Source organism: Podarcis cretensis, assembly GCF_951804945.1.
Source record: "Podarcis cretensis genome assembly, chromosome: 8".
Taxonomy (NCBI): Eukaryota; Metazoa; Chordata; class Lepidosauria; order Squamata; family Lacertidae; genus Podarcis; species Podarcis cretensis.
This window is the reverse complement of record NC_137177.1, coordinates 69,154,846-69,170,012: the sequence shown is the minus strand read 5'-3', so window position 1 is coordinate 69,170,012 and position 15,167 is coordinate 69,154,846. Positions and strand designations below refer to the sequence as shown.

At 46.2% G+C, this 15,167-nt stretch overlaps 1 protein-coding gene across 1 annotated transcript; it reads left to right on the top strand.

Annotated features, from left to right (window-relative positions):
* Positions 1-2,654: 2,654 nt before the first annotated feature.
* On the top strand, positions 2,655-14,883 carry LOC307222085 (arylacetamide deacetylase-like 4). Its single transcript, XM_079987158.1, has 4 exons — positions 2,655-3,176; positions 9,217-9,427; positions 12,597-12,660; positions 13,291-14,883. Exons 1-4 carry the CDS (start codon positions 3,000-3,002, stop codon positions 14,060-14,062), a joined length of 1,224 nt encoding a protein of 407 aa, XP_079843284.1. The 5' UTR covers positions 2,655-2,999; the 3' UTR covers positions 14,063-14,883.
* Positions 14,884-15,167: the final 284 nt, after the last annotated feature.

The following is a 15,167-nucleotide window of genomic DNA, read 5'->3' as shown; positions in this document are numbered from 1 at the left end:
GCTCCTGAACGTAGCAAACCCAGAAGTGAGTGTTCCAGTTTGCGAATGTTTTTTGGAAGCCAAACATCCGACGTGGCTTCCATGGCTTCCGATTGAGTGTAGGAAGCTCCTGCAGCCAATCAGAAGCTGCACCTTGGTTTTCGAACAGTTCCGGGAGTCGAATGGATTAAGTTCGACAACCAAAGTTCCACGGTATACACTTTTAGAGTTAACACTAAATACATTACTTCTGGTAAATGAACCACCATTGCTGCTAGAGGGCTGTGAACATTTGTGTCCTGGGCTTCTTAGACTCATCTACCCATGTACCATTTGAAACCAAAAGGACACATTCGTTGCAGTATACTGGCAGTATACTGCCTCCGATAGTAAAAGTAGTAGCCTTGTCCAGTAGACGGCAGTCATTGTCGCTACTAGCCACTCATTCTATTACTTATTTTCCCTTTCCTTTTCTCCCCTTAAGGCCCTTTGTTTTAATTTTTGTATGACTGTATTTTTTTCATTGACGGAATAGGCTTGTTTTGTTTTGGTTTGTTTTCAAAGAAAATCTGTGGATCCTTATTATTAACAGGCTGTTGAAGGATGATTGCTCAAACTATATAGCGATAGAAGGAAAGGTTTGATAAGAGAATATAAGGAAACTGAAGACTGGAGGAGGATCCCAGAGGATCAACTGTAGGAGGAGCTCTTTGTGCTGCACCGAGGTCCATCTTGGACCCTGAAGTCCAAGGCTCAGATGGTGTGGGCCTCTCAGATGCATCAGGTAGGACACTGTGGGAAGCAGGGTGCCTATGTAGATTGGTCTTTGATGTTATTAAGCAGGGTAGCTCTTGCACTCATATGTCATCTGCACTAAGCCTTTGAGAAAATGTCCTCAGGAGGCTCCTTGAGCAGTTGCATAATTGGAAGCTAAACCTGTTGGGGCTCATTTGGAGGTGAGTGACGGCATATGTGCATTGTATTCTTCCCTTCACTCCCAACATCCCTGCAATGTCACTGAAATGCAAGTATATTCCGGCATCGCAAAGACTATAAACACTAATACTAATTATTACACTTTTATGAATGCAGGAATCATGTTTCAGATAAGTCCCGAGGCAACCTGCAAGCATGCAATAAAAACAGCTTAAATAAGTTTAAGAATAGTACGAACAAAATCTAAGATTGGCTTTAAAATACAACACAAAGAAACACTCAAGACAGAGACCTAATCTCTCTCTCTCTCTCTCTCTCTCTCACACACACACACACACACACCACACTGATGGAAAAGATAAATGATCTACATTTGTTTCCAGAAAGATCAGATAGTGGATCTCGAGAAGGATGCTGTTCCACTAGGGTTGTCAGGTCATGATCATCCTGAGAATTCAAGGTCTAAACCTGAAACCTGGGAGTTTCTGTGGGCAACAGAGGCAGCAGAACCTAACTCCTGCTGCTGCTCTTCACATATTCTGCACACTTCTGTCACCCTGCACTAGATGCACAGTCACACTCATAACCCCCATCCTCCCTTTGAGCCTAGCTCAGTTCTTTTCCTTTCTCTGCACTCCCTCTGAGCCCCGGAGTCAGAGGTTAATTGGGAAAAGGGAGGAGGGCAGACTCCCTGGAGTATCTATGCAATAATTTGCAGAGGCGGAGGTTAATTGGGAAAGAGAGTCTATGCAGTAATCTGCAGCTGACGCCTGCCAGGCTGAAGCTACATGCACAGTCTACTTATTTTTTTTTTAAATGGCATTATCATCCACTTGGAGAGTCAAGCCCTCCACCTGCAACCTGGAAAGGGACAGGCTAATTTTGAGACTTCAGCTCAGTCCTGGAGGTCTGGCAACCCTATGTTCCATGAAACAGAGGAATGGAAGTGGTTGTGGCGTGGACTTTTTCTATTTAAGGGACTGTGTTACAAGCATATGCTTTGGGGATCACAGTCCACTTTCTCAGATGCATGGGATGCCATCCTAAATTGGCAAGTATATGAATGTGGCCCTCTTGGCTTCTCTGTGTGGCCCTTCGAACTCTCTCCAGACCACACATCTCACCAGCTCTGTTCCAGGTCCTCCATGAGTGACTGAACTATGACTCTGTACTGTGGAAATTCCTCTTCCATTTGTTTGTTTTCTGTCCTTTGCCCTAATATAAGAGGGCGGCTTACAGCATAAAATGTAATATTATCTTCTCAAACAAGGTTGCAAGTCCTTGCCTTTCCCCAAAATCTAAATTACCCCTGGAGCTGGCTCTAGCTCAGTTCATGCCAAAAAGGCAGGCATAAACTGCTGTTAGCTCCAAGAGGGTGGAGAGATTGCAGCAGGGCAGCTCAAACTCTAATTTGGACCCAAAACATGAAAACAAAGAGGGGCATGCTCTGCTGGGTGCTATAAAACTTGAGGGATATAAAGGAGCCTTCCTCAGAGGCAACCTTAGACACAGATCCCCTACCCTCATAAATCCAGGTGGTGGTTGTCTTGCTAGTTACAGAAATTAGGAGAGGGTTCTGCCCCTTTGCACCACTTGCTCCACCCCTCCGCATCCATTTTCGCAATCGCCCTTGGCATTGCGATGCCTTTGAAGTGAGTAACCTGGGGACATGCTTGTGTTTAGCAAGGTGTTCCTGAACCACTTCCATTGGCAGAGAGGCACTGGAACTTGCTCTTTCCCAAAAGAAAGCAACAGCACATGGATCACAGGACATGTGAGCTGGGATCAAAACAGTCATGTTTTCCTAACCTTCCTTAGTTGCCCGATTCTTTGACAGGGCTTGCACAACCTTAAAAGAACTCCAGCGGCTCGTTGGCCAACTTCTATTTTCAGACGCTCTTGGGCTTCCTGTGTGTTTGCTGCAACCGGAGCCTTAAAAAAGCCCAGCCACCCTCAGATACTACTACAGTGTTCCAAACAGTATGCAGCTTATAACACTGGGAAACTGCAGACACCGGAGATAACAAGCATCTGGAACCAGGAGATAACAAACAACTGGAAGCATCCAACCAACACTGGAGAACATGCTGCTAATCTTCAACTATTTCGTGATTCTCCTGCAAATACTGATCATTTCCTTTGCCCTGCTGATCACTTGGGTCATTTACTGTGATCTCTCCAAGTCTGAGATTCCTCCTGGCATTGACCAGCCTATGAAGCTTCGCATTCTTAACTGGCTCTTGATCCTTGCAACACTCCTGGTAAGTTTTTCGTGTGTTTTTTAACGATGGAACCTTTTTGTTTTTAAATTGCCTCCATGATTACGAATATAGCAAGCTGCCTTAGAATCACAGAATTGTAGAGCTGGAAGGGACCCCAAGGGCCATCTAGTCCACCCCCTGAAATGCAGGAATGGTGAGTCAGACCATTGGACTATTTTGCTCGGTATGCTCCACATTGACTGGAAGGGTCTCTTCCAGGTTTTAGGCAGGAATCTTTCTCAGCCCTACCTGGAAGCACCAGGGATTGAACTTGGGACTTCCTGCACACAAGGGTGATGCTTTAACACTAAGCTATAGTCTGACTCAAGCTCGCATCCATTAGGATATCAGGGTTGCATGTTATATGGAACAGGAATGGACCTTTAAAGCCCTAAAAGGCCTCGGTCCAGTATATCTGAAGAAGCGTCTCCACCCCATCGTTCTACCCGGACACTGAGGTCCAGCACTGAGGGCCTTCTGGTGGTTCCCTCACTGCGAGAAGCCAAGTTACAGGGAACCAGGCAGAGGGCCTTCTCGGTAGTGGCGCCCACCCTGTGGAACACCCTCCCACCAGATGTCAACTACCAGACTTTTAGAAGACATCTGAAGGCAGCTCTGTTTAGGGAAGCTTTTAATGTTTGATGTATTACAGTATTTTAATATATATTTTTGGAAGCCGCCCAGAGTGGCTGGGGAAGCCCAGCCAGATGGGTGGGGTATAAATAATAAATTATCATTATATTATTATTATTACTGTCAGAGCTGCCTCTAGGTCCCAGCTCACAGAGGACCAACGCTAGGCTGTCGTAATGTACAAAAGTCTTTATTGAAGTTCAATTTCCATTTCAAAGCCGCAGCGCGCAGCCCTACGTCTTAAACCCTAGATCGGCAAAGTCCCGTCTGAGTCTCCTCCCCTCTGACACCAGTTTAAGATCCTAGCCCTGCTCCACCTTTTACGCTGCTCTCTCCTCCTCTGGGTCCTCCTGCCCGCTGGGGCATTGCCCTTTCTGGACTCTTCCGACGCTGAGTCGCTTAGCTCCTCCCCCTGCCTCCGGCGGGCTTTAGGACCCGGTTCCCAATCCTCATTCTCTGCTGTCCCGTGCTCCTGTACATTTGAACTTGCCTCTCGCGCCAACCCAGTGACCTTTCTCCTAACCGTTACACTACTTCGGTCACTGCTTCCCTCTTCCGTGATACTGGCCGGATCTGACCTCCCCTCCATTGTCCGACTTTCTGATGGAGGCGTGGTCAGCCCTGCCTCGTCTTCTCTCCCTGGTGGGGAATGCACTGGCCCCGATACTTGGGACTCTTCCCCCCCACTCTGCTCTGGTGGGGAAGCTGGTCCTGATTTCCAACTACTGCTCTGGGAGTCCCTGCTGCCCCCTTGCTCCTGGGTAGTTCCCCTTGGGAACCCCCTACCCCTGGCCACTGGTGCCCCCTTCTGTGAATCTTCCAATTCGCTGGAGAGGCTCATGGAATCCCTCGGTCCACTGTCCTCTTCTCCTACGCTCCCCTCGGATTCTTCCCCTTCGCTCTCCATCTCCTCTCTTCCCTGTGCCTCTGCTCCTGAGTCCCTGACAATTACTATTATTATTATTATTATTATGATGATGATGATGATGCTGGACTCCAGCTCCCACGAGAGCCAGCGGAGAACATGGGCACTGAAGCCCAACAACAGCTGGAGGTCTCAAGCCCCCCATCCCTAATACAGGACAACTATTTTAACTTCTTGCAAGTCAGTTTGGAAAGAGAGATGGTTTGGTATGAAGCTGTTTCCTATGTCTATAGAATACCCATAGCCCAGTAGCTCAACAACTGCTTTGCATGCAGAAGGTCCCCAAATTCAATCCCAACTATCTCCAGGTTGGACTGGGCTTCGGAATGTCCCCTACCTGGAAAGCCACCACCGATCAGTGTAGATACTGAGGAGCCAGAGAGACCAGTAGTCTGACTTAGTATAATGAAGCTTCCTGATTTCAGTTGGAATTAAATACGATAGGAACGGGAAGTATGTAGGCTGAATGAAAGAAATATGTAAATACAGTTTTGCATGCGAGCTTCCCTGGCATAATCTTGAAACTCATCGTAGAGTATTTGTGTTGCACGAAGAAGGTCCCAGATTCATACCCCAGCTTCTCCCATGGCCAAAGCAGGTGCAGGCAATAGTGAACTAGGTGGACTCCACAAAAGCAGCATCCCATGTGTCAATAGGAGGTCATAAAAATTGCATGGCGCAGAGAAAGCGGATAGGGGAAAGATTTATCCCCTTCTCTCATAACACTAGAACTCATGGACCTCCAAGAAAGCTGAATGTTAGGAGATTCTGGACCGATAAAGGAAAGCACTTCTTCACGCAGTGTATAGTTAAGCTATGATACTGCCTCCCACAAGAGGCAGTGATGGCTACCAACTTGGACGGCTTTAGAATAAGATTAGACAGATTCATGGAGGATAAGGCTGTCACTGGCTACTAGCCACAGTGTCTATGTTCTGCCTCCATGGCCAGAGGCAGTAATGCTTCTGAGTACCAGTTTCTGGAAACCACAGGAGGGGAGGATGCTCTTGAATGCTCCTGTGTGTTGAAGTTTCCTTCAGGTCCACCATGGTGAGGCCAAGGTGCCGGACTAGATGGGCTCTTCTTATGTATGCCTGTTGACGATGTGGCTTTCTGGGCTCCTTCAAGGGGGAAAAGGGTGACGTATGAGTTCAAAGAATCCATCCTTCCTGATTATACCCCAGCACAAAGGACCATGGCAGGGACTGTGGAGCAGATGGAAGGTTTGGTTCAGAAAGAAGCTACGGAGGAAACGGCAGCCCTAGCAAGGACTGCAGTGGGCAGTCTTGCTTTCCCAAGTTGATGGTTCCCTTGAGACAGAGGGAGAACAACTGATGAAAGAGGTACTGGAGGCAGGAAGAGAGCATGGCTGGAGAGCTGGAAGGTTGGAGAGGCTACGGCCAAAGGGGTGCTACAAAGGCCAGCCCTGTTCCATATACAGTGGTACCTCGGGTTACAGATGCTTCAGGTTACAGACTCCGCTAACCCAGAAGTAGTACCTCAGGTTAAGAACTTTGCTTCAGGATGAGAAGAGAAATGGCGCGGCGGCAGCAGGAGGCCCCATTAGCTAAAGTGGTAACTCAGGTTAAGAAGAGTTTCAGGTTAAGAACGGACCTCCGGAATGAATTAAGTTCTTAACCAGAGGTACCACTGTAGAGAAGCCAACTAGACTCAACGGCCTTGGTCCTGTATACCTGAAGGAGCGTCTCCACCCCCATCTTTCAACCCGGACACTGATATCCAGCTCCGAGGGCCTTCTGGCAGTTCCCTCATTGTGAGAAGTGAGGTTACAGGGAACCAGACAGAGGGCCATCTCAGTGGTGGCGCCCGCCCTGTGGAACGCCCTCCCTTCAGATGTGAAGGAAATAAGCAGCTATCTTATCATTAAAAGACATCTGAAGGCAGCCCTGTTTAGGGAAGTTTTTAATATTTAATGCTGTATTGTTTTTAACACTCGATTGGAAGCCGCCCAGTGGCTTGGGAAACTCAGCCAGATGGGCTTGGTATAAATAATAAATTGTTGTTGTTGTTGTTGTTGTTGTTGTTGTTGTTGTTGTTGTTGTTGTTATATAACAGGGGCAACGTGACAGTGTCCTCCATGGGACTTGGGGGCCACCCCCAAACACAGCACTTTTTGGAGCAATAGTAGATTATGGTTCACATTGTGTTTTTGCGTCTTCCCTGCTTCTTCAGTCATGTTCTTGTGGGTGCTTTCAAGAACTACAGCCCCAGGAGATATAAGGCTTTCACCAAAGTACTGACCAGCACAAACAGAGCTTCCAGTGCAGCACAGTCTAAACAAACCAAGTTTACACATAGGGAGGCAGTGTGTGTCCACACACCAGAAGTAAGGGAAAGGTCAATATCACAGGGTGCCACGCAAGGTATAACACACCAGAGCAGAGTGACTACTAGACTCGGAAACAAGACAGAGACCCGTGTTGCTTCCAGAACCAGGAAGGCATTATATACCCTGGCCTCCTGACAGGATAACAAAAGAAGAGCCTGATGGAACAGGCCAATGATCTAGCATCCTGTACACCCAGATGTCTGTGGGAAACCAGCAAGTGGCATTTGAGCACAAGAGCCTCTGCCCTTCTTTCGCTTCCCAGCAATTGGTATTCAGAAGCTTTGCTGCCTCCAACTGTGGTGGCAGAGCATAGCCATTGACAGATTTATCCTCCATGAATTTGTCTAATCCTCTTTCAGAGCCACCCATGGCTGCTTGCAGTGCAGGAGAATCAGGTAGGCCTGGGGCCTGGGCGATGTACTGATATATGAAGGGCAGGCCATGAAGGCTGCTTCACCCAGTGATATATTGCAGGCGAAACCGCCTCCGCTCCTGAGTCCCTCTGCTACCAGTGTCACTTTCAACACCGGGCCACTGGTAGCAGAGGGACTGAGGAGCAGCGGCTGCTTCACCTGAAAGTTACGGCCGGGCGAAGCTGCCATTGTTCAGCCCCTCACACCGCAGAGGGAGGAGCAAGCTGTATCGCCAGGCTGATACAGCTTGTTCCTCCCTCCGCTGTTTTAAACTGCTCTCACCTGCCAGCTAAGCGAGCCCTGTGTGGTGTAGTGGTTAAGAGCAGTAGACTCGTAATCAGGTGAACCGGGTTCACGACTCCGCTCCTTCACATGCAGCTGCTGGGTGACCTTGGGCCAGTCACAGTTCTCTGAAGTCTCTCAGCCCCACTCACCTCACAGAGTGTTTGCTGTGGGGGAGGAAGGGAAAGGAGATTGTTAGCCGCTTTGAGACTCCTTCGGGTAGTGATAATGTTGGCTATCAAAGCCAAACTCTTCTTCTTCTGATGCCTCGCATGCAAGCTGGAGAGGCATGGGGCATTCTCAGCTGAGGGGCAGAAGCAGTTCCTGCCACATGTGTGCAAGTGTCAGGGGCCTGGGGGCTCACTCAGCTGGGAGGAAGGAGCCCTCCCACTCCCCAGCTGAACCTCGCAAATAAGTTGCATTGTGCTGGCCCACGAGGCACTGGGGTGAAAAGTTCCTCAGCTCCCATGGTGAGAGCTGTGGCAGTTTCACCCAGCACCTCTTGGGCTGGGGCCAATGCAGCTTGTAGTTTCAACCTCACGGTGTATCGCCAAACCACAATGCTTGGCTGGTGATACATCATGATATTGAAAACCTGACATCTCCCAGCCCTAGTGTCTGGGATTGCTTACTTACGAAGAGACACCTCACTCACAAGTAGACTCAGTGTTGGCCTCAGGGGGCCCTGCCTGCTCCTCAGTATCCTCAGACTGTGAGGTGTCTTGTTCATCCGCTAAGAACTCAGAATCTGGCACTCTGCTAGGGCTATACATGACAATGACAGAAATAGGGAATATAATCATCATCATAATAAATTTTATTTGTATCCTGCCCTCCCCGGCCAAAGCCAGGCTCAGAGCAGCTAGTATCATATAAAGAAGAAGAAGAAGAGTTTGGATTTCATATCCCGCCTTTCACTCCCTTTAAGGAGTCTCAAAGCGGCTAACAATCTCCTCCCCCACAACAAACACTCTGTGAGGTGAGTGGGGCTGAGAGACTTCAAAGAAGCGTGACTAGCCCAAGGTCACCCAGCAGCTGCATGTGGAGGAGCGGGGAAGCGAACAAGACAAGACAAGACAATATGCATAATACAATACGCAATATGCAAATAAAACAACATTTATTAAAATAATATAGAATAACATTAAATATTAGCATTTCAAGATTTAACAGAAATCCACTCCTAACAGTTACAATAATGGGAGAATGATAGCAGTTGCTGGAAACCACAGCAGGGGAGAGGGCTCTTGTGCTCAGTTACCTCTTGAGGGCTTCCCAGAAGAGACATCTGGTTGGCTGCTATGAGAACAGGATGCTGTGCTAGATGGCGCCATTGGACTCTTCTTATGAGAATGGAAACATCCAGCACAGGAGAGAACACGCTCTTTGGAATTCATATCACCTCCTCTCCTCTCACTGTATTTTTCTTCCAAACAGGGGAAGATTCTGGAGAAACTCCACCTGTGCACTGAGATTGACTTCTACCGCTACATCCAAGAAGTAAAGAGAATGGGGGAGGACCCCAAGCTTGACATTAGGGACCTGGTGTTTGAGGACATCCCAGTAAGGGTTTACCAGCCATGGGGCCCAAGAGAAAGAAGAGGAGTCATCTACTTCCATGGAGGAAGTTGGATGTTCGGCAGCATCAGTAAGGCATTCTGAAAAGTCAGCCACTTCCACTTGAGGAAGGCAGGGAGCAGAGATGTTGATGGGTGTGGCCTGGGGAAGAGGGTATCTCACCTGAGATAGCCAAGGGTCAAATAGAAAGGACTTGAGGGCTTCATTTTGTCCATGGACCTGAGGATCCATAACTCCATCTCCCTGAAATGCAACATTATAATAGTTCTCATCCTTATTAGACAGTCTTCATTTATTTCTATTTAGGATGATAGATGATGATGGTAATAATAACTAATTATTTATTTTTATTCATAATTATATTGTAACATGGGGACAATTTTCAAGGCTAGGGAGGAAATGGTTAAACTTCTCTTTCCCCACATGCTGTGGGACGGCATTTTTTGTATTACTTAAAAAGAAGCTAGTCATGGTTACTAATAATGAAATAAATGTAATACCTAGATCATCACCAAGATAAATACTGTCTGTAGCATTGAGAAATAACTGAATTTGTCTTGGATCAAATCTGCTTTTCCTATTTGATTTGTTATTCCGGGCAAAATCAGATCTCTGAAATCTGATGCTCTGCCCCCGGCCCCATCAGTAATCTAAAAGAAAAGCTATATTTTTTTCCTGCAGAAGTGAATGAAAGTTGCAGGCAAATTTGCCCTTATAGACTGAAACTGGATAAACTGCAAGCAAATCCATCCAGGTTTTTTATTTTTATTTTTTAGCAGTTTTTCTACAAGGAAAGATTTGACCATTTTGGTGTGGGCAGTCAGTCAAAAAAACTGGAGACATGAAGCCAAAGAACAAGGGAGATGGTCCTCCAATGGATGAGAAAAGGAGCAGGTGGAAATAATTTTCAACAGGGGAAATGGCTCAACAGGAAAGAAGTTACTCCACTGTGTTGGTTGTTGACGTCAAAAAGTAACCTTAGCCAGGGAAGCAGTAGTACGTACAGTTGTTTCCACATGTCAACAACATCATTGTTTATCAGTACCAGTTTGAACTGCTTGTTTTTAAGCAAATAAGATAGAACCACCTACACAACTGCCCACCTAACAGTTCAAAAGCACGTCAAAGTTCAAGTAGATAAATAGGTACCACTCCAGCGGGAAGGTAAACGGCATTTCCATGCACAGCTCTGGTTTGCCAGTAGCGGCTTAGTCATGCTGGCCACATGACCCAGAAGCTGTATGCCGGCTCCCTCGGCCAGTAAAGCGAGATGAGCGCCGCAACCCCAGAGTCGTCTGCGCTGGACCTAACAGTCAGGGATCCCTTTACCTACACAGAACTTTAAAAAACAACAACAACACAACCTCACATTTGACCTTAAGCTTTGAGCTGCAACCTTAAGGGACAAAAATCAAGTCTGGGGCTCTACCTCTGGGACCAACCTCTGATTTGTCTGTGGCAATTTCCTCTGCAGCACTTGAGGGAGGATAGAGCAATTGGGCTAGATGAAATGAGAAAGATTTTTGCAGTAATTGAGGGATGAATGCTGTTCTGGTTGTGGATTTCTGTCCATCTAACTCAGTGTTGGTACTGTGATGGTTGGTGCCTACTGGGACTGGTACGGTGGAAAGTGTTGGGATTCAGAACGTACAGGGTTAAGTTGTTCTGAGTAATGCCTCACATTCTGACGTCAGGTTTCCAAGGTTTGGAAGGAGGGAGGAGCTTTTACGTTCTGTTCTCTCTTTGTCTCTGAAAGAGACGGACGCCATGAATGCTAGCAGTCCAGGAGAATCTGAGAAATGCTGAGCTGTAAATATTCTGCTGCAATAAAGAACTGATAAATTTGGACACACAAGAGCTTGATGTGTTTGTTTGGATCTAAGCAAGCAGCAACAGTTTTTTCCGCTGTGTTTTTTTACTCTGCAAGGCGAAACCGGAGAGAAGAAGGTCGGCACAGCTTGGCTAAGAAGTGTGCCGGACCGCTATAAACTGGGCTAATTGGGCCATAAAGCAATTAACTAGCCACATTTTATAACAGAAAGCAGGGAGGCCAACAGTAGCCAAAGCCAATGACAGGCAGACTCAACTAATTCTAGTTTTGTCTCCATCCTCCTCCTCCTCTTCCTCCTTGCAAGGGAAACAATGAGACCAAGAAGGAGAAAGGTGATAGTCAGTGCCACTGGCTGAGATCAGACTGAGGATGAGTTTCTCATGCCACACACACACAGAGAGAGAGAGAGAGAGAGAGAGAGAGAAAGAGAGAGAGAGAGAGAGATGTCCTTATGGATGATTAGAGAGGGAAAAGTCTTCATGCCTTCAGATCCCAGAAGAGCTACAAGTGTTGTTTGTCTGTTTGTCTGTTTCCCCTTCTTCTTCTTCTTCTTAACTTTATTTTTCAGTTTCTAAAAAATACATAAAACAGATCATCTCCATATACCCCTATGCAACAAGTAACATTCCAGGTGTATATGATGTAAATAATGCAGCCAAACATTCAGCTTGCAAATAGTTTAGAACAGATTGCACCTGTGTCTTCGTTACTTTTTGTCTGTTTTTTGTATGTATTGTAATATTGCTGCTAGGAATTTGTTTCGAAAATGTAAAACCAATAAAAAAAATTTTTTTTAAAAAAAGAACAGATTACATCAGTTGGGTATCTTCCTACTCTCCATCTTAACAGATTGTCCCAGAGTGAGCCGGGAATAGCTGGCGGTGAGGAGCTCACCTTGTCCTTTCAAGTGTACTGAAAAATGCATAACATACAGTTTGGGGTGGGGGTGGGGAGCATGGAATGGTCCTTGTGTCTCTGAGCATTCTAAGATGCTTTGTTGGTTTCCTCATAAAGGGCTATAAATGAATAATCTTGAAGTGCTCAGGTGCACAAAGACCAAAGGTGAATCATATTTAGCTCATTTGGCAGATCATTAAATTCTTAACCTTAGAGTTGTGAGCAGGGCCGTCTTAAGTATATCTATGGGCAAGACGCCCCTGGTTGAACAAAATGTTGAAGAAAAGATTCCTGCATTGCAGGGCTTGGACTAGACGAGCCTCGTGGTCCTTTCTAACTCTACCGTTCTATGATTCTACTATTTTGAAACTGTATGGAACATGTTTGTTGCTTTGGTTGTTCTAATTGGAATCATTTGCCTTCATAACACCTGTATTAATCCCAACTTTCTGCTAGGATGAGACGGCCTCCAGAACTCTTCTAACATGGCCCACACATCTTGTCTTTCCAGATTCCTATGACCCCCTTTGCCGCTACATTGCCAAAGAAAGTGATTCGGTGGTGCTTTCTGTTGGGTAAGTAAACAGACCCTGGGAACTGACTAATAGCGTTATACTGCTGAATTTGCTAAACGCTGCAGGGATTCCACCACTGGCACCTGCCTGGTCACACATTCAGTGGACAGAATGTGGAGTTCCCAACTGGCATCACTTAATGGTGGACCCCAGCAGAAGGCTATCTCTTCCCAATTGAAACACACCCAGCCCAATGCAAAGTAAATTCAGATTGCAGTGCCTGATGGGAAAATGGCTATGAGTTTGGGGTTGGATCCTATTCAGAGTAGGGCCCATTAATGTTAATGACCATGAGTAACTTAGGCTTATTAATTGTAATAGGTCTACTCAGAGCGGAACCTAGCTGGCTACAACCTTTCATTATGAGCAGGCATAGGCAAACTCAGCCCTCCAGGTGTTTTGAGACTACAATTCCCATCATCCCTGACCACTGGTCCTGATAGCTAGGGATCATGGGAGTTGTAGTCCCAAAACATCTGGAGGGCTGAGTTTGCCTATGCCTGATTATGAGCCACATATGGTTGAAATCATGTGAGTTAAATGTGTATAAGAAGTGATCCTATCGTGCTGTTATTTTGGTTTGGTTATTCTGGCCAGATTTGTCTTATATACAAATAAATCATATCCCAGGTATCATTTGGCCCCTGAGGAGAAATATCCATCCCAGTATAAGGAATGCCTGACTGCCAGCATACATTTTATGAAAACCGCCAAAGATTATGGAGTCGACCCGGCCTGCATCGTCATCAGCGGAGACAGCGCCGGAGGGAATATTGCTGCCTCTGTCTGCCAGGCATTAGTGACGAGATCTGGTATCCCGAGGCCACTTGCTCAGATTCTGATCTATCCTGGCCTCCAAGCGTTAGATTTCAACCTGCCTTCGTACCAGCAAAACCGAGCCGTCCCCATATTGTACCGGGAGAAAGTCATTAGCGCAGCCTTGCAGTATCTCAATAAGGACTTGTCAGTGTTAGAAAGTGTTTTGCAGGGCTGCCATGTTCCCAGAGACATAAGAATGAGATTTGGGAAGTGGATCAGCTCAGAAAACATCCCCAGTGAGTTTAAGGTCAGAGGCTACAAGCCACCTACAGCCGCTTCCTATGAGGACAACCTCTACGAAGTGGTGAAACAAGCTCTAGAGCCAACTTTCTCTCCGCTCATGGTAGATGACGTTGTGTTCGGCCAACTTCCAAAAACATGCATCGTAACTTGTGAGTATGATGTTCTACGGGACGATGGCATCCTCTACAAGAAAAGACTGGAGGACAATAGGGTACCGGTCACCTGGTACCACATTGAAAATGGATTTCATGGGGTGATAAGTCTATTTGATGGATTTCTATCATTTCCTTCTGGGAAAAAGGGGGTAGACAGCATTATAACATTTCTAAAAGACTTATGAGCATTAAAAAAAAAGTCATGATTTGTATCTCTGACTTCTTATGATCAACAGCAACTATCTTATTTATCTTTGAATAGAGATGAAAGGATCTGCTCATTTTGGCTTCTCCCATATTTTTAACTGCACTTCACACCATTTCTGCTTCAGGTGGTGGTTTTAAACAATGGCAGAAGTTATGAGGAACGCAGAGATGCAGGGATACTTTTCGTATTGTAAAATGTGCTCTACAGATATTTAAAAATAAGACAGCTCCTGCTTGCAGGCGTGCCACCTTAGAAATGTGATATAAAAGGATAAAGGAATGAGGAGGGAAGAGGAAAGCAAGCATTGGGAGCAGCTGTCCCTTCACTGCCCAGTGGATGCAAGAAGGGTTGTTTTCTACTTTGCCCTGATGTTTTTCTGGGAAGAAGAGGCTCAGCTGCTCACTTCCAGCCCGAAGAACCTTTTGGACAGCCTTGCTGCCATGGGCATTATGTGAACTTGCCTTTTAATGAACCAAAGGAAAGATTTTGAATCATGGGGATGGGGAGCGTGTGTGTATGAATTTGGCAGCACTTGGTTGTTATTTTTTTAATGCGGTTGGCGTTGTTTCATAGATGAATGCCATAGTACTTTGTGAATCCTATAATTTGACTTTTTACAATTGCGCTGTTTAGCTTATTTTTTTAGTTGTTTCGTCGATGGTGTTCTATGGGAGGCAATTGCTTTACTCATGCCGTTAATTGTGCTGTATTTGTGTTGTTATTGTTAATTATTGTTTGTAAGCTGCTTTGTGATTCATTGGAATGAGAAGCATATAACAAACAAACAAATAAAATAAATCAGTGCCCCTGGGTCACCAGGCTGTTGGTAGCAGGGCCCAGAATATGTCTCCCTGAATTTCAGCAGCCCTGGGGAACTCTTATGCTATGATAAGACTTTTTGAGAGAACTTATGGAGTGGTTTACTAAACACACATATAGGGGGCGGGACTGTGCCCACTAGTCTCCCCCTCCTTCAACACACATTTGTGCCAGTGGCAGACTTTGTTCTTTAACATTTCAGCAGCACCTTGTGCAAAGCTAAAATTCAGCACCCAGAGGCCTCTCTTCTTCTGTTCTGCTCC

What these genes read in the sequence shown, in the direction of transcription:
- LOC307222085 (XM_079987158.1), top strand. Translation starts at nt 3,000, where the DNA reads ATGCTGCTAATCTTCAACTATTTCGTGATTCTCCTGCAAATACTGATC. An exon ending in TGATCCTTGCAACACTCCTG is followed by an intron (nt 3,177 to 9,216) that starts GTAAGTTTTTCG and finishes TCTTCCAAACAG; the next exon opens with GGGAAGATTCTGGAGAAACT. An exon ending in TCGGTGGTGCTTTCTGTTGG is followed by an intron (nt 12,661 to 13,290) that starts GTAAGTAAACAG and finishes ATCATATCCCAG; the next exon opens with GTATCATTTGGCCCCTGAGG.